Source organism: Zootoca vivipara, chromosome 7, assembly GCF_965207765.1.
Source record: "Zootoca vivipara chromosome 7, rZooViv2.hap1.1, whole genome shotgun sequence".
NCBI lineage: Eukaryota > Metazoa > Chordata > Lepidosauria > Squamata > Lacertidae > Zootoca > Zootoca vivipara.
Window position 1 is genome coordinate 23177309 of NC_142590.1, and position 23095 is coordinate 23200403.

The 23095-nt window shown below is 41.1% G+C and overlaps 1 protein-coding gene across 5 annotated transcripts in view; it reads left to right on the forward strand.

Annotated features, from left to right (window-relative positions):
- Positions 1–23095, forward strand: part of EVI5 (ecotropic viral integration site 5) — a 68932-nt gene that overhangs the window by 17609 nt on the left and 28228 nt on the right. For 3 of the 5 annotated variants that reach the window (XM_060276732.2, XM_088673804.1, XM_060276733.2), the window contains 14 exons: positions 70–259; positions 591–815; positions 4138–4212; positions 5708–5833; positions 6897–7040; positions 7860–7949; positions 8042–8139; positions 10170–10230; positions 11969–12022; positions 15799–15831; positions 16365–16511; positions 20211–20345; positions 21850–21990; positions 22702–22860. In XM_060276732.2, coding sequence (XP_060132715.2) covers positions 70–259; positions 591–815; positions 4138–4212; positions 5708–5833; positions 6897–7040; positions 7860–7949; positions 8042–8139; positions 10170–10230; positions 11969–12022; positions 15799–15831; positions 16365–16511; positions 20211–20345; positions 21850–21990; positions 22702–22860 — 1678 coding nt within the window. The remainder of the gene's footprint in view (positions 1–69; positions 260–590; positions 816–4137; positions 4213–5707; positions 5834–6896; positions 7041–7859; positions 7950–8041; positions 8140–10169; positions 10231–11968; positions 12023–15798; positions 15832–16364; positions 16512–20210; positions 20346–21849; positions 21991–22701; positions 22861–23095) is intronic. The other 2 variants (XM_088673805.1, XM_060276734.2) reach the window with 2 other exon arrangements.

The window sequence follows — 23095 nt, forward strand, 5'->3', positions numbered from 1 at the left end:
CAAATGCAAAATCTGGCCTGTTCTTTTCAATTCGTCCAGAAGATTCAAAGCGTTTTGTGTTTGCCGCAGATTGTTGGAGACCGACAGCAAATCGCTGCGCTCCGTAGATGGGTCAAGAAGAAACAGCGGGTCCTCACTTGTTTCTAGTTCATCAGCTTCTAGCAACCTCAGCCACCTTGAGGAAGATTCCTGGATCCTTTGGGGAAGAATTGTGAATGATTGGGAAGATGTGCGCAAAAAGAAAGAGAAGCAAATTAAGGTTTGTTGATTGGCAGTGATCAACATCATTAGTCATTGGCAGTGTCTGCATTTAGAAAGATCACTCACTAAAATCTGGCGGTTCAGACTGTAATGCCTGGCATCTTAGACTGCGATAGACAGTAAAATGTAATTGTGTTCAATTATGTGTTCAATATTATGCCTTTTTGCCTTTTTCTTTTTCGCCTTTCTGCTATCACATCCTTCTTAAAAAAATGAGAACATGTGCACATGAATATGAAGATTTTGGTAAACTGCACGCTTTGAGATTATTGCAAGTGGAGCAGTTAATAAATAAACACTCATCGATTTATTTATTTTTTACGCTCTAGGAACTTGTTCGAAAAGGGATACCCCATCATTTCCGAGCAATAGTTTGGCAGCTTTTATGCACAGCTCAAAATATGGCAATTAAGGATCAATATTCGGAACTCTTGAAAATGACTTCACCTTCTGAAAAGCTTATAAGAAGGGACATTGCTAGGACATACCCCGAGCACGACTTTTTTAAAGAAAAAGACAGCCTTGGGCAGGAGGTTTTATTTAATGTAATGAAGGTAAGTCAGCAGTTCTTATCTCTTAATGGAAAAGTAATTGTTTAAAGCAAATATTTGCTTTAAAACTGCCATTTTATTTATATTTATATTATATTTATATCCCTTGGTATAACCTAGCATAAGACTCACTCTTTTTTCACTTGTGCACATACATACACATGAATTTATATTTATGAGTGTTCATCAGCTGTATGTGTACTCCAAATTAGAAGGCAAAATGGGGTATTTGGCAGAAGGTTTTTGCATTTCCCATCAGATCCCATCATTAACAAGGTGCATACCTGCCAAGTTCCGGCCTGAGAAATAAGGGACTGGACCGGAAGTAGCGCTGCCGCCATTTTGGAACTGGGCGGAGCATGCTCAGAAGCGACTTTTGATGCTGCTCTGCCCTGTTCCAAAATGGCCGCCACACCAGAAGTCATTTTCTGGTCGCCGCACCAAAAGTCGCTTCTGAGCATGCTCCGCCCACTTCCAAAATGGCCGCCGCGCCAGAATAAACCGGGGGAAAACAAAACAATCCGTTTTTTCGGCTGGGGACAGCTGGAAAAACGGGGGTTTCCCGGGGAATACGGGAGACTTGGCAGCTATGACAAGGTGTCTCACGGCAGATGAGGGACTCCCCAGGCTGCTACTAGGTATCTCTGTGGTTTGTCTCTACGGAAAAATGTGCCACTCTAAGCAATGAAAACAAGTTGACTGGTAAAAGTCCCAGATCTTTGAAGGGAGAAAGGGAGATCTTTTTGATGGATAAGACTAGCTTTCAGTCACAGCGAATTATTTTCCTATGGTGTACCAATCATAGTGATTTAGAGGAGGGCTTTTGGTGCAGGGCACTGTTAAAAGTTTATTGTTTTAAAACAAAGGAAACGCCCATAACTTGTTGGTTCTCAAGCAGTGTAGTGTATAAGCCAGGATATCGTAGATCTCGACTGCCCCATTTTCTTTATTTTTCATCTTTCAAAGACATTAACTGCTGCCAGATTGGGTCCTGCATATCGTATGGCTCATGTGAGTAATATTTCCATGAGAGAAATATCGGAATGTAGCACGTGGACTGACCCTTGGGGAATTACTTGGGCTCATCAGTGGCAATTAGACTTTCGGACAGCAAAGGGAAGAATTGCCCTGTTGTTGCAAGTGAGGCACATCTGTTCTAGACATTAAGCCAGCCAAGAGAATGAGCTCATGTTGAACTGTCAATTGACTTTTTCATACGAACGCACTCGAAACATTTCCTGCTGATTGCTGTTTCCTTTTGATTGGAAATGTGGTGCAGCTCGTTATTTGTGCATTGCGCAGCACATCAGAGTACACGTGATCAACGTGATCAACACACGTTCCTTTTCTAATGCCATGGAATATAAAACATGCAAATATACAGCTGGGAGGGTGGGGATAACCAGGAGGCTGGCCCTCATATCTCTCAAATCAGAAACCTTAGAACAGGCACCCCCAAACTGCGGCCCTCCAGATGTTTTTGGCCTACAACTCCCATGATCCCTAGCTAAGAGGACCAGTGGTCAGGGGTGATGGGAATTGTAGTCCAAAACATCTGGAGGGCCGAAGTTTGGGGGTGTCTGCCTTAGAAAGAAAGATCTCAGCTCTGTTTTGTACATGTATTTAACAGCTATAGTGGGAGTTCTTGTACAGGATAGAGGGAAGCCTTCACGATTTCAAGGATAATTTGAAGATCCAGCCTACTACCCAACTTTCAACCAGTAGCACACATGCAAATGTTGACCGCCTACCAGTTAGGATTGCTGGTTTTTAACCTGGGTAGCAGAAGGGTAAAATTGCAAACATTTCTTGCCTCTACACTCCTTCTCACAACCTGCACACAGCCCCTTCTGTGCTTGTGTCCTCATACCAGCCCTACTAGTACAAAGGTTGAGAAAAGAGCCCATTAGGCAAATTTCCAGGTACTGTGCATCTGTTGCTCACCATTCCCCCCCCCCCCAATCCTTGTATCTTGACCTGTTGCTGCCTCCTGTCTTCCTTCCTGAAGCCCTCTGCTTCCTTCACTCCCCCACACTTTCTATGAGTGGTCATTTGACCTTTGGGTACTGTACTTTCCCTCTGACATTCAGATCTGCTTCCATTATAGCACCTCCAAGTAATTGTTGTTTGCCTCTTCCTCTTGCCATGCGTTTGTGGCATCCTAGCCTCTCAGCCTGTAGCCAGGATCCTCTCAGGCTAGCATGCATACAGCCTCTGGGTTTCAGTAGAATGTAAACTTAATCCGATATTAGCAGAGCCTCTGTGCACTTCGTGTTTTGTGTGTTAAATAATAAGAAGGATAATATTGACGGTGAGCTCCCGTTGCTTGGTCCCAGCTCCTGCCAACCTAGCAGTTCGAAAGCACGTCAAAGTGCAAGTAGATAAATAGGTACTGCTACAGCGGGAAAGTAAACGGCGTTTCCATGTGCTGCTCTGGTTCGCCAGAAGCAGCTTTGTCATGCTGACCACAGACTGGAAGCTGTACGCCGGCTCCCTCGGCCAATAACGCGAGATGAGCGCCGCAACCCCAGAGTCGGTCACGACTGGACCTAATGGTCAGGGGTCCCTTTACCTTTACCTATTGACAGCGAGGACAGCGATGTGCCCAGGAAACCTGGAGTTTGCAACCTGTATGAATTAAAGGGTGCCAAAATGACTTCTCCTCTTTCCCTGAATTGGTTCTGGAGGGTCTCTCAACCCTTTGAAGCAGATTTTAAGAGGCACGTGGTTGGCTGCAGGGGGAGGAGATGAAGGGGAATTTCCTTTGCATGCCTGGACAGCCATTCTTCTTGTGCATGAACACAACCCTGTGCACATTGATCGAATTCGAACCATTTATTTTGGTTACTTCTGCATTTACTGCTCAAGACAGGGGTGCAGGGGCAGAAATGGAAAACCTTATCCAGCGACTTCTCTGAGTTTCGAAATGTTAGCAGGCAGTCCCCACACACTTCTGCAACAATAAGAGCTAAAAACATGCTTAAAAGGTAATAGGTAGTTGGCACCTTCCAAGAAGCAGAATTTTGTGACCGCCACCATATTCTGTGCTCCTTTGGATATTGGAAGTGGTTTGCCTCGTAGTGTAAACCAGTGTGGTGTAATATTTAGAATGCTGCACTAGGACCTGGGAGAGCAGGGTTCGAATCCCTCACTCAGCCATGAAGCTCACTGAGTGACCTTGGAGTGAGTCACCAACTCTCAGTCTAACCTACCTCCTTGGAAGAAAAGGTGGTATATAAATGTGATGGGTTTTGGAAGCAGATGTGCTGTGATTTCTGCTGCTTGGGGTCTTATCAGTTTTTTAAACATTTTAAACATTTTCTAGGCTTATTCATTAGTGGACCGCGAGGTTGGCTACTGCCAAGGAAGTGCTTTTATTGTTGGATTGCTTCTTATGCAGGTAAGTAAACCACACTGCTTCGTGAAACTATATATTACTTTGAAATTTTGCTTTCTCCAAAGCAGTACGGGATGATGATAAAGGGTAACACAGGATCTATGAACTGGGGCTCTTCTTGTGGGGTATCTTAACTAGTCTTTACTACAGACTTTGAACGCACATTGTTTTATGTAACAGTTGAGTAAATTCTAAGCCCGGGCTTAATGTGAGTCAGATTGGAGCCTTGCTTCTTGTTGCTCTTCTGGCAGCTAGCCCCTAGAATGTAAATGTGTATTTGTTCCCTGCTTGTTAAAAGAGAAATATTTGGCCACAGGTAGCTTTCCCCCTGGCCCCAGACACAGTGACGTTCATTCTGCAGAGATGTAATAGAATATAGTAATAGAAAACTTGTTCTACGGGATAAAAATTCCTGGGGAAGCTTGAGATTCCCCAGCATGGCTTACATAACCCACTAACTCTCCTGGCTCTTAATATTATTATTTAATATATTTTTTAAAAAAACCTACTGCAGTGTTTAATATTGGCCAGATGTTGCAAGTGTTTGAAGGCAATGACAACATTCAGACAAACAAATATCAGTTTAATAAGCCAAGTTATGCCTGAGCTCTAGTCATCCTTGTGGAAATGCTTCTTCGCTCCTTTCACACAAGACACAAAACAAGCCAGGAAGCTAACTATCGCTTGCCTTTACATCTGAACTCATGATTTCCACATCCTAGCTTGTTTGGAAGCCAACTTCAAGTCCTCCTGGCATCCTATTCTGCCTGTTTGGAGGCCATTGGCCATAGTGTTCTGGTTTAAATGCAGTAATGAACTATGGTTAGCTGCAGCTTCCTGACTTGTTCCCTCCCGTGGAGAAGCAAGTGAAGCAGCTGTGAGCAAGAGCCGAAATCTTGTGCATGCTTATTAACCTGAAAATGGATAATCATTTGGCCAGTGCTTCCAAACCTGGGTGTGAACTTATAATGTAGGGGGTATCTAGGGTTGCCAGACTCAATAGAGGACAGGACTTCTGTGCCTTTAATTGCCCTGCTCTCTTTTGAGTCTAGAAACCTTAAAGAGAAACCAGCAGACCCTTTGTTTAATTTCCAAGCAAAGGGTCTGCTGGTTTCTCTTTAAGGTTTCCAAACTCAAAAGAGAGCAGAGCAATTAAAGGCACAGGAGTACTGTCCTCTATTGAGTCTGGCAACCCTAGGAGTATCTGCAATGCTTTTTCCATGTAACCACAGCTGCCGCAATGACACTACCAAGCCATGAGGGCTTGAGAAAGAGCAGCTCTCTTTTCGCTTGTTCAGATACTGCAGTAAAAAAAAAAGCTACAGATGAAAATTGGTTGTGAAGGGTTATGAAGCATCATTATTCTCCCCATCCCAGATGTATCCCTGTATGATTCCTGTAGCCACAAGGTATTGGAAACTTATTGGGCTTTTTCAGGGTGACTATGACAATATGATAAAGAGTAACGAGCTCCTGACTCGGTTCTCCTTCAAAACAGATGCCCGAGGAGGAAGCGTTTTGCGTGTTTGTTAAATTAATGCAAGATTATAGACTTCGAGAACTCTTCAAGCCAAGTATGGCTGAGCTCGGCCTTTGTATGTATCAGTTCGAATTCATGATACAGGTATATATATATATATACACATGAGATCTTTTACCGGTTGCATGTTTCATAGTTCATTTCTTTTTGTTTTCAAAGTTGCAGATATTTCCCACTTTCTCAGCAGTGGATTAGGAGAACTGGGTGGAAGAGAGGTGGGAGGCCATAAATTAAAAGCACTTCCAAAAGGAAATGGTGTGCAGAGAAATGGCCAGAGTTCAGGAAGTGGAGAGTAGCTCTTCAGTCTATAAACCCTGCTGAACTAAGAAAGATGAACACCTTTGTCTCCAGTATATTGTTCATGCTCCCTTGTCACAGTGGTACCTCTACTTACGAATTTAATGCATTCCGAACGCACATTTGTAAGTCGGAAAAAATTGTAAGTCGAATCCCATAGGAGTGCATTGGGAGAAAAAATTCGTAAGTCGAAGCAACCCTATCTAAAAATTCGTAAGTCGAAAAAATCCTATCTAAACCGCATCGAAGATGGCGGACGGAGCTCCGTTTGTAAGTAGAAACATTCGTAAGTAGAGTTATTCGTAAGTCGAGGTACCACTGTATCCCTATTTTAATACTCTCAGTAAGAGAAAACATGAGTGCTTCATAACCATTAGATGGGTATTGATGCTTTCACACAGTAGAATGCAGAGCATTTCAGTCTGAGGTAAATTGCATGAGAACTGTCTAATCAGTGTGTGGCCTTCAGACAATATACAGTGGTACCTCTACTTACGAATTTAATGCGTTCCGAACACACATTTGTAAGTCGGAAAAAATTTGTAAGTCGAATCCCATAGGAATGCATTGGGAGGAAAAATTAGTAAGTCGAAGCAACCCTATCTAAAAATTCCTTAGGTAGAAAAAATCCTATCTAAACCGCATCCAAGATGGCGGACGGAGCTCCATTTGTAAGTAGAAAAATTCGTAAGTAGAGTTATTTGTAAGTAGAGGTACCACTGTAAATCGTATTCTTGAAAGAGGGAGACCACCATTTCAAAGTGTAGTCCTTTAAATAGATAGATACTTATTGTATGATTTATGAAAGTCTTAACTAAAAAAAACCCAACAACTGTAAATTTTCTTTCAGGAGCAACTGCCAGAGCTGTTTGTGCATTTTCAGGCTCAGAGTTTTCATACTTCTATGTACGCCTCGTCATGGTTCTTAACTATTTTTCTTACATCTTTCCCATTACCAATTGCAACAAGAATATTTGATATCTTTATGTCTGAGGTAAGCTATTGTCTAATGCCGGTTTTCACAATCAAAACACTGTATCTCCCAAGGAAACTCTTTCTGATGTAGACTGTGGTTGTTAGTTGGGTTCAGGGGTGCCAACTTGAATAAAATATTACAGGGGTCCAGGTAAGCCCCCCCCCCCGCATGATTGATCACATGATGCAACACATGTACACCATTTGAATGACAATGCCCATCAATTGGGGGGGGCGGTCCCCTTAAATATTTTAGGGGGGCGTGGAAGGGACCTCAGTCCCTAGCAGTTGGCTCCTATGCTTGGGTTAAAGTTGACATTCTACAGGTGAAACTCGGAAAATTAGAATATCTTTGAAAAGTGCATTTATTTCAGTAATGCAACTTATTATTTTTTCTTTTTCTTTTAATTTTTGCAAATGCTTTCTTTTGGAAATTTCACAGTAATAAAACAAATAGTTACAATAATACAAAAATAAACATCGCTATTACATTTCATTAATTCCATTCCATTTATAATTGACCCGCCTAACGACAAATAATTACAACTACAACAAATAAAGGATTGGCATATCTTGCTTTGCATGTCATGCATCTATCTCATATATTGGTTTCACCTTTTAAGCTGCATTACTGAAATAAATGCACTTTTTGACGATATTCTAATTTTCCGAGTTTCACCTGTATGTCAGTCTAAGCAGAGCCTCATTTGTTTTATGTGTGGCGCTGAAATCTGTCAATATTAATTTTGTCAGTATTCAGCTAAATGGGAAAATATATCTACAGTATATTAGATATCAGAAACGCTTACCTGAAATAAAACATATACCTTATTCCTAGGGTTTGGAGATAGTGTTTCGGGTCGGCTTAGCACTACTCCAAATGAATCAAGCAGAATTGATGCAGCTCGACATGGAAGGGATGTTACAAGTAAGCTAAATGTGACGTCGACATATCAAATAGCTGGAATGTTTGCATATAATGTTGGTATTAATCACTGTGACGGTTTGCTTTGTTTTTAGCACTTTCAGAAGGTCGTTCCGCGTCAGTTTGATGGTGGGCCAGATAAATTAATCCAAGCAGCTTACCAGGTCAAATACAATGCAAAGAAGATGAAAAAGTAGGTAGTACGTTTTGCATAAAATAGCATCTGTTCTCTAAAACAGTCCCTGGGTTTTGAATTGCTTTAAAACCTTTAAAATATTAACATGCTTCTGTTTAAGAGTCTCGGCAGTTTCTTTGCCAATGATACTAACTAGACTGTGTATCACACCCGGGGGTGGGGGTGGGGATACACCAGCCACCTTGGCCTATTGGAGATACGCAAAAGCCTTGTTAGCAAAGTAACTTTCTCCAGAATAAACTGAAAGTCACAAAATGGCAAACTAGTTATTGAGCTTCAGAAACCCTTCATGCAAAACAGACAAGCGTGCCACTAAAAAAGAGCTTGATGGAGATTTGTGTATCAAAGCTACTGTTTAAGACTGTTTAGGGCAAAAAAATAAAAAATAAAATCTGTTTTTGGATAGCATCTATTCCTGTTGTTGTATTCATGGAAACCTTTGAGCCAAGTGCAATCTTCTGTTTTTGCCTGTGCCCTGCTTTCCCTCTCAGCTCTTTTATTCATATAAGCCTCTACTGGATCAAAGAATCTCGAGGGAACTAAAGGGGTCTTAACTTCTTTCTTTTAAGAAAAACAATCTTAGCAGATCTACTGCTAAGTTTTTGTTTTGTTTAGAAAGCAATCTTATCACACTGCACTTTAGCTATGGACTTTTGAAATGGGCTTTACAATTCCCATTTATAATTGCTTTTTGAAAGAAGTACAACTTCGTGTGTGTTTTCTGTTGAGTTCTAAATGAGGCCTCAATTTCTGAAACATGGGCACTTAATTCATATATCGACAGTTTCACGCAACACTTTTCCTACAAGCGGATAGCTCAGTTGTTAGAGCGTGGTGCTCATAATGCTAGGGTTGCAGGTTCAATCCCCCTATGGGAAAGCTGCATATTCCTGCATTAGAAGGTTGGTGGTTCGAATCCCTGCGACAGGGTGAGCTCCCGCTGCTCGGTCCCAGCTCCTGCCAACCTAGAAGTTCAAAAGCACGGAAAAAATGCAAGTAGATAAATAGGTACCGCTCCGGCGGGAAGGTAAACAGTGTTTCCATGCGCTGCTCTGGTTTTGCCAGAAGCAGCTTAGTCATGCTGGCCACATGACCCGGAAAAACTGTCTGCAGATAAATGCCAGCTCGGCCAGTAAAGCGAGATGAGCACCGCAACCTCAGAATCATTCGTGACTGGACTTAACTGTCAGGGGTCCTTTACCTTTACCTTTTAAAGGATATACATAGGGAGAAGAGGTTTACCTTGTTGGGTGAAAATTACACAAGTTTTCATTTTGCCAGGCACATGCTGGCCGGTATTGCTTTCCAGCAAGTAAACTTACAGCAAAATAGGCACTTGTGCGAACTACTCCATGGTGATGTGTGTTTTAGACAAAACCTCATGTACAATGAGTCCTAAGACCATAGACATGGTGAAAAGAATTACAAAGAATCGTGCCTTTTTCATGGACTTACAGTTTCAGGGTAAACGAGAGGAAAATCAGGTTTAGTGAATGAAAAACAAAAGCTTTGGTGGGAGTCCCGCCGAGCAATATTGACAGCCCATCTGCACATTACTTATTCTCAAGTCAAGTCAATGTTTATTATGGCAAACAGCCAGCATATTAAACCAGAAATTCTGCATAATTCTCTAAATGAACAATGAAAGCAACTGATATGGGGTTTTAACAGCCAATATACAATACTTAAAATACAGGTCCAGCGGAATAAAACACTATAAAAGAATAAGAAATTTAACTAAGAACTGTAGCCGCAATATCATCATCGGAGGGCAGGACAAATTGTTATAATATCTTATTCAATAAAAGAGATTTACGTTTTTTAATAGCTAAGCTGCAGAATTTGGCCACAGCGTAGGATACTGAGCTCGAAGAGTCTTCCAGAAGGAATTTGCGTAACGTTTCGGGGGAAATTCCAGATAATATTGCAAGGGTGTGAATTTTTATAATAGGGGTAAATTACTTATTCTGTTCAGCACATGCACACAGTACTAAAAAAGTTTGTAATGTCTTACATTTTTTCTTCAGGTTAGAAAAGGAATATACCACTATAAAAACAAGAGAAATGGAAGAACAAGTTGAAATTAAAGTAAGTGGAATTTTGCGAGAGAGTGTTGTAACTAACATGGATATTTTCAATCCTTACCTGGGCAGCAGGGACTATATATATGCTGTCCTGAGGTTCTTGGAAGAAAGGCAGGATCCGAAGGTAATGAATAAATAACAAGTCTTCTTTTGTGGAAGCCAGTACCATATTAACTTTCCATAGTGCATTCTCATTTATTATGGAAAGCTAATATAGTACCTGTAACTTTCCACTTTTCAAAGGTGCATTTTAAAAACAAAGCTGCAGTGAAAGATATGTGGGCTGGGATGTGACTGTTTTGTGGAGGGATATGTGAGAAAAGAAACCCCTTATGTGGCAGGCTCCCTAAGTAAAGATGCGAGCGAGGGAACGTGGCTGGGTTTGGGAGTAACGCTTGAGAGGTCTGAGATTCTCTGTACAGGGTTTGCTAATATCGACCAGCAATGACTCTTGATGATGTGAAAGGAAAACCCGTGACCATTTATCCCTCAAAGTAAGGATCAGTCCCGATGGAAGCAAAACTGGAATTTTACGTAAACACACTCAATGAGGGTTAAAGCTTAACGGTGACCCTGATAAGGCACGGCGCTTTTGTTCCAGCCAGAAATGCTTTGCAGAAATAACTGTGAACTTTACTTAAAAACTTCCACTTCAGAACTGTTTCTAATTAAACAGATTCCTCCTTGAGTGGCTGTTTGTCCTACTACGCCAGTAAGAACTCTCCCAGCCCACTTCTAGGATCTTTTCCTTCCCCTTAGGGAAATACTCGCGAGTTACCCTGCCTAGCAAATCCCGATCCACCCACCCTAAGTCCTTTCCAAGCATTATCTCACAGTTTTATCTGTGAGCTGCTCTCTTTTAACTCTCTGTTCTCTCCTGGCTGCTTGACACTCCACCCTGCTTTTTCCAGCAGCGTTACCCAAAGTGACCGTCAGACCTTAAACCTATTTTTCTCAAAGGTTCCACGTTGCATCCCAGCAACATTTCATTTTTTTTATTTAAAAAAGCTATCCGCGTTGTGATAGGAAGAAATTCTGATAATTTCAGAAGGCCTTGTACTGATTTGAATTAACAGGATGTACCCACAGTCTTGCTTTCAAGGAAATGTGGTTAGGAGTTAGCTCTTTGTGATGCTGGGCATTAGTTTGTATAATTTATAATTGATCGTATGACCTTCCAATATAACAACATTCATAGAAGCATGACTTTGCCACAAGTGTGTGGAATCAGTACCATAAGGCACCATGCATATAAGGTGATCATTGGGACTTCTCAGTTATTTTAAATTGCCCATCTGCTTTGAAACTCTTATAAGGGAGTAATTAGGGGAGAAATCTAGGATGTTTCCATGTACAGTGGTGCCTCGCTTAACAAATGCCCTGCTTAACGAAATTTCCGCTTAACGAAAGGATTTTTCGAGCGGAGCTTGCCTCGCTAGATGAATGCGTTTTGCGAAAAATTCGTCTAGTGAATCGCGGTTTCCCATAGGAATGCATTGAAATTCAATTAATGCGTTCCTATGGGCAAATTTTTTTTCAATGCATTCCTATGGGATTCGCTAGACGAATTTTTCGCTATAAGAAAAGACCCATGGAACCAATTAATTTCATCTAGCGAGGCACCACTGTAATGTTTACCAGGTGATATTGTATCTTGTAACTTCAGTGGGCCTTGAAGGTTACTGGATTCTTCCTCTCTCCTCACTGCATTTAGGTCTCAGTTAATTTTGCTTGCTTTTCAGAGATTACAGACAGAAAATAGACTTTTGAAACAGCGCATTGAAACATTAGAAAAAGTAAGTATTCTAGTCACCATTATCCTGTATTTGATGACAAATTTTACAATACCGGTGCAGTTCTGAATAGCTGGACTAATATGAATAGCAGCACTGCTAATGCCTGCTTTATAGCAGTGTCACGATGCTTCTTCATAATTAGACAATTTAGGGTTCTAAATTATCAGCACTTGCGTTCCATACAACCGTAACTAAAGAAGTGAATTCAACAAAGCCTTCTGTGGCCCCTTAATAATTAACAGTTTTATCAAAGAACAAGGCATTGGTTTTATGAATAGTCAGAAAATGAAAATGAAATATGTACGTACAGTAATGAATTGTGGATGGAAGATCAGTGTCCTTGGACAATCTCCTTGTTGGAAGGAGGAAGCTGGGGCAAACCCAGCTTGTTCCTACTGCACATTAACCAGAGATCAGTTATCAAGGTATCTCCATTCTACCAGTTTTCTGCCAATGTTATTTTGGTTCTTTGCATCACCAGATGCACTGAAACATTAAGCCAGGTGCCTGAAATGATTTCGCACTTTGCATAGCCACCGTATAGAATATATATTCAGAAACCGAAAGCAAGTTTCTATTTATTTATTTTTGTTCAGCACACCATAGAAACCAAAACACATACACAGCTTTGACTTGCAGTCTTCTTCCTTAGTTTAGTGGCATTCTGTTCAAGTTCAATCCCTGGACCGAATAGTATGACGAAATTGAGAGAGCTCATTCTTAATTTAGGTTAAAGCAGATAGCTGTAATAAAGTGTGGTAGATACGGGAAGGCTCTTAGTTTGGATTATGATTTTTCTTCCCAAGCAGGTTGAGAGCAGAAGACCAATCCTTCTTGTTTTTTCCAACAAAAAGCTGTGGAAAATAAGGGCTCCTCACTGTTTCTATTCTGCCTCGTCTCAATCTCTTGACCCACTTTGGCTTTATTTTCTTCCTTCTCCTTCTTAAAGCCACTAGAGCTTCCTTCTTCTTGGTCCAAACATGTGGACACTAGTGATCACTTGATGGCTAGGGGGAAACAGGACTGCAGGGTGCCAGAACCAGACAAACTAGTGATAGACGAAACAGCCATCCCTTGGGTTGGTGCTCAAACACTTCTTGAAACAGGAGAGTTGAGCGTTTTATATTGTAATTTTTTTTAGAATAACTGACACAGGCGTAATAATATGAACAGTTGCCAAAGCACCGAGGAATGTATGCTTTTATTATTATTATTATTATTAAAAAATCCCAACTGTTCCATTTAGTATAGGCAATCTGTTAATTTGAGTAGTTGCAGAGGCAGCGTTTGAAGCAAAAAAAAACTGGACTGTGTTTGTACCTAGTTGTGTTGTAGGTGGGTGTTTTGGACGCCTTGGAAGAACTTCAGTTCCATTCTTTCAGCCTCTTGAAATTTTCCGAGTATATTTGTGGCACCGGTGGGAAAACAGTCTTAGGAACTCATCCTCTCCTGAGGATCTGTTCTTTACATGTCACATTGGCCTTGACTAGACAGTGGGATAGCAAGCCTGAGGCAGCATGTTTGTCCTCTAGATGATCCTCTCATTCAGTGTTGCTGCTTTTTTTTTAGTCCCACTACTATGGCAATATTTTTACTGCTTTTATTTCTCAGTTCTTTCAATGGGCAAGGGCAGTTGGAGGAATAGGAGAGCCCATTATGAATCCTTTATTTTCTTTCTGTTTTGCCTTAGTGATAGGGACACGGTTCTCTAAAAAGAGGAGGTTTTTGTAACATTGTCCTGTTATAGTCTGAGGAAGGTTGTGATATGTTTTTCTTTATTGTTCTGAATTCCAAGACAGTACAGAGTTGTTCTCAAACAAAATCCACATTGATTACTTTCCCAGTGTCCAGGAAACGATGGCATCCAAACAATGCAGGTGATAGAAATGTCTAGTCCAGGGGTCAGCAAACTTTTTCAGCAGGGGGCCGGTCCACTGTCCCTCAGACCTTGTGCAGGGCCGGACTATATTTTTTTTTGGGGGGGGATGAATGAATTCCTATGCCCCACAAATAACCCAGAGATTCGTTTTAAATAAAAGCACACATTCTGCTCATGTAAAAAGACCAGGCAGGCCCCACAAATAACCCAGAGGTTCATTTTAAATAAAAGCACACATTCTACTCATGTAAAAACACGTTGATTCCCGGACCGTCCATGACCCAGATTTAGAAGGCGATTGGGCTGGATCCGGCCCCCGGGCCTTAGTTTGCTTATCTATGGTTAGTCCAGATTTAATCCAGTCCTCCCAAAGGTTCTATAGACTGTTTTCCAGTCTGTTGCAATTGCCCTTAGCACCAATACACCCTGACAGCCTCCTTCTTGCCATTGTGCCAACCTTGCAAGAATTTAAGCTTGCTGTAGCACGACATACTGCTATAAGCTTCTGGAGACTGATATTCATTATGAGAGTGGCTGGCTATCCTTTTGGTAGGAGGCAAGCTTTCCTTGATCTCTAATACAGGTGTTTCTTCCTCAAGCATTGGGGCAACTCTGGAAGGGCAGGTTTTGTGTTTCTCTACACCCAAATCACTTTCTCATGGTTTTTCTTTGTCATATGAAAATTTCCCTCTGCCCAATAATCTTAAGATACTGTGGCCTTTCCCCTTGGCTGTAGAATACTTGTTCCCATTGATTAATACACTGTCTATCTCTAGTGGATGTTGGATAGGAGTAGATTGGATTCCTGTTTCTGGTATTTTTTTTCTAGGCCTTCAAATCTTTTACAGCTTTAGCTTCCTAGTTTTTGAAATTGTAATTGGCAGGAGTCTTCATTTGTGACTTAAAAGAGTTCTCCCTATGTGGGGAGTGAGGTTTGGTCTTTCCCATAAGCGTGGAAAGTGAACTTTTTGCAATGTGCGTTCCTGGTTCCAAGAGGAACAGGACGACCGTTACTGTCATAAAACGTAAGTAGGAAAGCAAGATGGAAATTCTGTTCTTTCTTAAACAAATCTCACTTCAGAGAACAATTGTGCGTTCAGCTTGAAAATAGTTTCCACCTAATTTATGCTAATTAATACATTTCTACTTCTGCTGATACAGCTTCATTTGGCTCCTCGATGCAGCAATTTTCATGTGGATATGTTAACTGTTTCTGCCCTCTCTGTGAATTTGTAAGTGCTTTAAGGGAGGTGTAAACTACCTGATGTGTACGGGTTAAATTGTACCTTTCCGGGTTGAAAGTTGCCCGGATTATTAGATTGCTGTGAAGATTCTATTTTGCTGCAAAATCAGAGCAAGGGAAGATTAAACTGTAATACCGTTAGTAATAAGAGTTGTCCGAAATCAGATCAGATATACTTTGCATATATTCACTGTTCTTCATGCCTGACATTTTGCATCACTGGACTCCTGCCTTTTAAATACTGCTGTTGTACAAATGGCTCTGCCCTTTCACTAGCCGAACTTTAAAATGTGCTCAAATTATACCTCCTTTCACTTCACAAAGCTTGCTCAAGTGAGCTCTACATAAATCTGCATAATGCTTGTTCCATGCAATAAACTGCCAACTGAAAGTTAGACAGATTACCCTCTTTAAACCAATATTGTTAAATTTGAAGCTCACTGTTATTTTTCTGAATTAAGTCTTCTGCCTGTGCTGCTGAGATTTGGCTGTTAAACTGTACCACCTTTAATGGGTGAAAAAAAATGAATATTTGGGAGTTCGTTGTATATGGAAAGTTGGTAGAATTTGGGCATAATTCTCCACCATTGATTTTTGTCACTTGGTTTTTCTTTTTTTCTCTTACTCCTATCTGAATTTTTTCCCTTTTTGTAGGAAAGTGCTTCCTTGGCAGATAGATTGATACAGGTATACTTCTTTAGTATCTCATTCTTTCCGACTCTCAAAAAACAGCTTTCTGTTTTTAATGCATGCATTAATAAGTACATGCATTTTTACAACTGCAAATCTACCCTAGTAAATTTAAACAACTTAATCTAGCAGTTCTGTGTTAGTTAGAATAATATTTAGGCATATCTCTGCACGTTCATTCTAATGGCGCCTGAAATTCTGAGTAATTGCTGGGCTCTAATTCTGTTTCAGCACTAATTCTGTAGACCAGCTACAAACTTCTAACAGATGTGCATGCACAATGGAGTAATATATGCATGAACAGAGTTCTGCTGAATGCAAATACACAATTGACCTTGCTGACGGATACTAAAAGCGTTTAATGTGATGCAGTGCTAAACTGCTTTTACTTCGCTAAATTGATGTACTGGCTGTAACAGTTCTGTGATGATTTGCAAGATTTTAACCATATGGCAGAATAAATATGTAAAACTCTCGGTCTTCCCTGGATCGGTCCTCCAATTGCTTTAAAAAGAAAATTATGTCCTAAGGGACAAGTCACAAGGGCCCAGGAGGCTGAGGAAAACTACCTCATAAAACGGGAGCTGGCCACCATCAAACAGCAGAGTAATGAGGCCATTACTAAACTGGAGCAAGCTGAGAATACCATCAGGGAGCTCCAGCAACAGCAACAAGGGGTAAGGTACCTGGTAGTAACCTAATCTCTTACCTTTCTCATTCACTTCTGGTTATTTCTGTTGGACATGGCATGATCTCTGTTCTGTTCCTCTTAAATATATTGCTTTCTGTGATATATGCATGAATAAAAATTAAGTGAAAACGAATTAGCCTGTTTTTAATAATTAGATTAAGGGGTTCCTAACCCTCCGGAGGTTGTTAGACTCCCAACTCGCATCACTAGCAACCAATATAGCCATCGAGATGATGGGAACTGAGAGTCTTGGTGATGCATAAGGAACTTGAACAGAGGACACAGTTCAATGCAAAATCTGCTTAAAGGTGGATTCCTCCTCTATCCGTAGCCTGAGCTGACAGCAGGCCTTTAGGTTGATCATCCTAAGCACAGTAGTTTCCAGGGCCGTTTCAGAATTACAGGGCACCACCTAGTGGGAAAAGAGAAATTAAATTTGACCACATAGGTAGTAAGGCGATTGAACTTTGTGTGACTGACAGGTGAATGCACTGCCCAACCAATAATCTGACATTTTTATTTTTATTTTTTAAATAGATACCTGTGGTTTCAATCTCATACTTTAAAATACTGAGATAACGTTGGAATGATTGTTTCCTTGGGTAAAACATGAGCCCTCAATTCACCTGGCCATTGTTTAAGACATGTGTTTGTTTGTTTGTTTGTTTGTTTGTGTGACTTCATTACTGGAAGAAGAGTAATTAATTATTGGTATGATGCAGAAATGTTCCTTTCTAGCCTGCCCTGAATAATAAACTTTATTTGAAAGATAATTGAACCTGGTAGCTTTTAATTTTGTTCTATAATTTGTTCCACAAGTAATATTATTGAAACCAATCCAAAACAGGAAACGTCCTACTTTTGTTATTTAGCTTTCTCGTAACCGATATATGGAATAATCCAAAATTTTATTTATGTGTTGACTATATGTCTTGTAGGGGACCCAGGTGGCGCTGTGGTTAAATCACAGAGCCTAGGGCTTGCTGATCAGAAGGTCGGCGGTTCGAATCCCTGTGACGGGGTGAGCTCCCGTTGCTTGGTCCCAGCTCCTGCCAACCTAGCAGTTCGAAAGCACGTCAAAATGCAAGTAGATAAATAGGAACCGCTACAGCGGGAAGGTAAACGGCGTTCCATGTGCTGCTCTGGTTTGCCAGAAGCGGCTTTGTCATGCTGGCCACATGACCTGGAAGCTATGCGCCGGCTCCCTCGGCCAATAATGCGAGATGAGTGCGCAACCCCAGAGTCGGTCACGACTGGACCTAATGGTCAGGGGTCCCTTTACCTTTACCTATATGTCTTGTAATGAAATGTGGAATTAAAAAGGATATTTTCATAGGTATTAAAATATACATGTAAATGAATACATCTGATGGGGGAACAGGGAAGGGATAGAAATATAGCTAGTCTGAATAATTGATTTGGATTACCATAGTGTTGTGTTGCTATTGTGTTGGAGAGTGTTGCGCAAGTGAAAACACAGAAGCCATATTCCTAGGAAAGCTAAGGGGAGATAATTATACTCACCAAACGCAAATTTCTAGGCTTTGTTTCTTTCTCGTTCTTGGGTGGATGATTGTTACCGTGAAATCATTTTTAATTGCTTGGTGTTTGATGCTGCATATTGGGGTTGGTGCTCCTTAGTTATCTATAAATCAAATGGGGAAGGCCTTGGATAAGTCACTGTCGCAAGGTGATTGGGAAGATAAGGAGGTTAAAAAGCAATTCGTACATACAGTGCCAACTGAGGTGATAAAACAAAGAACAAGAAGAGGGACTAGCATAGCTTTTTATATAAAAAACAACAACAACACCGAGATTCTGAAAAAGGCCAATTTTTGGAACCCTTCCCATTTTTATCGGGCACTTCTCTAAAAGCAGGCTCGCTAAGCTTAGTTTCCAACGAACTTCCTCTCAGACTTCCTTTCACTTGAGAGTGCGTGCCACTGAAATTTCATTTAAATGCAGATTCAAGGTAAGAATTGTATCTACTTAGGTGGCACTGCAATTTCCGCCCTCACCCCCGAAGCTCTATGAAATATATTCTCTTTTGGAATGAGTGAAATGCTTTTTGATATGAGATTTTATTCGCTCAAGACGTGTCGTAGGAACGTTTGTTTTCAAATGCAAGGCAGCCCACAGCATTAGAGAATGGTAAATCTTGGGTAGATTGTAGAAAAAGCAGAACACTCAGCTCTAATATGCATTTCTACACTTGGAGAGTGTTGCTGTTTTCACGAGAAAAACAAACAGGGACCTTTGTTTTCTTACGATTTGCTTCTTAGAAGCGTGTCTGCTGCACCTCCCGTACCTTTTGCTTGTACAAAAGAAACCTCACTCTGCACTCCTGTGCACCAGAAATGGGAAACCTCCAAACGTTGTCCTCCCATCAGCGCTAGCCAGCATTGGGGGGGAAATGGGCCTTACTCCCGAGTAGGCAGGTATAGAATTGCAGTGTCAAGGTTAGCATATTTTCGATGCTGCCGCCTATACTTACCTGGGCCTAAATGCCACTTAGCGAAAGTAGGGTCTTCCGAGCAAACATCCTTAGAATTTGTCTGTAAACCTAAATCAACGAAACACGATTCTATATGCTAAGTTGTAAACGGTAGGTTTTTTTGTTTAAGCAGTAAGTTTAAGTTTGCCAAAATAAGCTTTGCATATTTAAACGCATTCTCTCTGTCCTCCCCGCCCTACGGGGAAAACCAGGAAGAAAATACTTACCCCCATGACTTACACGCCTTCGCTTTTCATACATCTTTCCACTAATGTATAGTGTAAAAACAATGTGCTATTGTACTGTGTTAAATTGTTCTATGCATAACCCTTTGGGATTCTGTCATTAAACTCTCTGGTTTAATGGCTGCGACTTGCAGGAAATGGTGACATCTTGAATGCGGCGATGGTGATATCACTGGTGAAGGACATGAGGGGAGACCCACCCTAATAACCCTTTAGCTAGATCCTCAGCGACAGAGGCACAAATGCAGATCTGCTACTATGAAGAGTAGTTTCCAGCAAGGGCTCTGCGAAGCTCCATTGTGCTTTGAGGAGAATAGCTCTAGCGGCTTTGCCAAATAAAGATGGCCTGGAATTGCAAGGCCCGGCCTTTCATTAGTCACCACAGCAGACTGGCTGACTCACCATGAACTGTACTTGGGATAACACAATGATTGAATGGCTAGCTGGCGAAGTAAAAATATTGAATCCTTAAAATAGCCCCTGCTGTATCTTGAAGATTGGGTCTAGTTTGTCAACAGGGACAAACTTGCAGTGGCGCCACAAAATGCTGAAAAATTCTGACTCACAGCATGACCAAAACAAAACCTCAGAAAACTGGAGGTGTGTTTCCACAGCTTTAAAAAAAGCAACCTATTGCACTACTTAAATTTCAGGTTTGGGGTATTATAAAAATCACTGTAAAATAGGACTGGTTCCTAAGTTAGCAGGGTTTTTTAAGGGATTTTTTTTTTAGTGTCTGCTCCCTAGTGGGAATAAACTTTGCCTCTGCTTGCTGTGAGGCTGTAAGTCTGAATGGAAATGCCTGAGTGGGGGGGGGGGAAGCCTTCATCGTTCACAGCAGCAGATCCCCCACCCCCCATTGCATCCTCTTGCTTTCTGAGCATGCTTGCACTTTTAATGCCACTGCTTCCTCTTATTGAATGCTGAACTTACTCCCTCCATATAGCAAAAGTGCAGCCCCCGCTATAGTGAAGACTTCGTCCTGCAGCTGGAGAAAGAGTTGGTGCAAGCAAGGCTGAGTGAAGCAGAATCCCACTGTGCCTTGAAGGAAATGCAAGATAAGGTTCTTGAGATGGAAAAGGCAAGTCCAAACCAGAATGCTTTGCCAGGGTGAAACCGTTTCACATAACATTCCGTAAAATGTAGGTCCCTTTTGGCACAACTCCATTTTGCATGGGAGGCCATGTGTCCTACTCTGAAGCACAGTTGTTTGGGGAATAATAATAATAATAATAATAATAATAATAATAATAATTTATTATTTATACCCCACCCATCTGGCCGGGTTCCCCCAGCCACTTTGGGCAGCTTCCAACAAAATATTAAAATACAGAAATCCATCAAACATTAAAAGCTTCCCTAAACAGGGCTGCCTTGAGATGCCTTCTAAAGGTCTGGTAGTTGTTGTTCTCTTTGGGAGGGCATTCCACAGGGTGGGTGCCACTACCGAGAAGGCCCTCTGCCTGGTTCCCTGTAACTTGGCTTCTCTTAGCGAGGGAACCGCCAGAAGGCCCTCGGCGCTGGATCTCAGTGTCCGGGCAGAACGATGGGGGAGGAGACGCTCCTTCAGGTATACTGGACCGAGGTTCTCTCTTTAAACTTCAGGCAAGCTGCTTTTAGTGTGGGCTGGAGTTCTGCCTGCCTGTTTTATCCATATTGAATTCTTGTGTGCTGCTACCGGGCCAAGTTCAAGGTGGTGGTGGTGTTTATTGAATTTATATACCATCCTACACCCCGGGGGTCTCAAGGGCAGTTCACAGAATAAAATCAAGATATAAAACCACAAAATACCTAATAAAAACAAAAACAATAACCCAATAGTCCGTCCCCCCAAAAAACCCACCATTTTAAAAGGGCATAGGATGTAATTCAGATCAACCAAAGGGCTGCTGTTAGTATCTAAAGCCCTTAACAAGACGATCGCCTTACCCCGCATGGGCCCACTTGGCTGCTTCAATCGGCAGAATTGGCACATGTTCTGCATTTGTAAGAACTTGGTCATTTCGTGTGGCAGCACCTGCACTTTGGAACTCCCTGCCTATTGAGATTAACTACTGCAGGCACCTTCGCTTTACTCTTTTCAGTGCATGCAGAAAATATTATTGTTTAGACAAACCTACCTAGATGCTTAGAAAGTTGAGATAACTAACCCGTTTTAATGTTTAAAATATTGTATGTCTTAGAGTAGGTTTGCATTCCCCCCTTGTATCTTTTTGTAAACTGCTTTGAGGTTTTACTTTAAAATTAAGCAGTGTATAAATTTTATGAACTAACTAACAAATAGGCTAGCAGGCCCCCTTTCCTTATATAATGATCCTGCTCAAGAAAGAGAGTTTTGTTTCACTGAAACTTTAAGCCCATTGATCCAATGCATTTTCATTTGCGAAGATTTTAATGTCCTTAAAGTTTGGAGGGGGTTCCTTCTGTGGTTTGCATTTCTGAAATGCCACCTCAAAAAGTATTACGCAGTTGCAAGAGGTTTGAGCTAGATGACCCTTGCGTTTCTTTCCCTTACGTCATGTACCGTTTAACGCAAATAGCCTGCCTTATACTCTCAGTTTCTTAAGGGCTTGCTTTGTTTGCAGAGGAACAGCTCTTTCCCTGATGAGAACAATATTGCCAGACTTCAAGAAGAATTGATTGCAGTGAAACTAAGAGAAGCAGAAGCTCTGATGGGTCTAAAAGAACTGAGACAACAAGTTAAAGATTTGGAGGAGCACTGGCAGGTAAGGCTATAGACCTAGGGCTAAGTCAGCCTAAAATCGATTCGACAATGCATTGTGTAAACTGGACTTGCAGAGAGCTAGTGTACAAGAGGGATGCGTGAAAAGGCTGGAGATCATGAGAAGAGACAGCAAGTGAATGAGTCCTAATTGCAGAGAGCCCCTGCCATTCATTTTGATCCCATGCCTTTAGCAAACACAGGTTTTACATTTGCCTCTGCAGCTGAGATAACTATAAACTTTCTGCAAAATATGCACTTTTCTGTGTTAGCAGAATGTCTCGAAGCTTATTTACTCAGAAGTAACTTCCACTGAGTAGTTCAATGAGAGTAACTACACGTTATAATCTTAGAGTAGCTTTTAGTCATCTATTACCAAGGACTTCAAATAATGCTGTCTTAAGCAATTTAAACCTTGTCTTGGAGTGAGAAAATTTGACGAGACAGTGTTTTCACAGCTGGGCAATTTTTAAAAAACATTAGCAAAAACATTCAAGATATTGGCATGCCTTTTTGTCCTTATGAGTATATGTACAGTTTAGTGCTCGGCGGCTGAAAATTTGCTGCTTTAATCTCCATGTTCCATATTTCCCCTGCTTTTGATTACTCAAGTTGAATGAATTCTCCTGCATCCTTATGCCAGCTGAATATTTTTATTTATTTTTTTATTTTAATCCAAGTTGGGGGTTTTGTTAAAACCTAGCAATGTTTTTAGCGCCATCTAGTTTGCACTACTGGGAGGTGGAAAGACCCCCCTAAAAAGAACGCTGTAAATGAATTGCAAGATGAACTCATGACAGTCAGACTGCGAGAAGCAGAAACACAAGCCGAGCTGAAGGAAGTAAAGCAAAGGATGATGGAAATGGAAACACAGGTAAGGACGGAAACTGAATGTCAGGTATTGCATGGAAATAATTCCTTAAGGGCAAAGTATGAAAATCACTTGCATAGCTAAATGATGTATGTTGGGTTTGGAACTGGGAAGTATAGAGCTCTGTGCATTGAGAGCAGACCCAGTGAAAATAATGGATGTGATTAACTTGGGTCTATTAATTTGAGTATAATAATAATAATAATAATAATAATAATACCTTTTATTGTCATTGTAC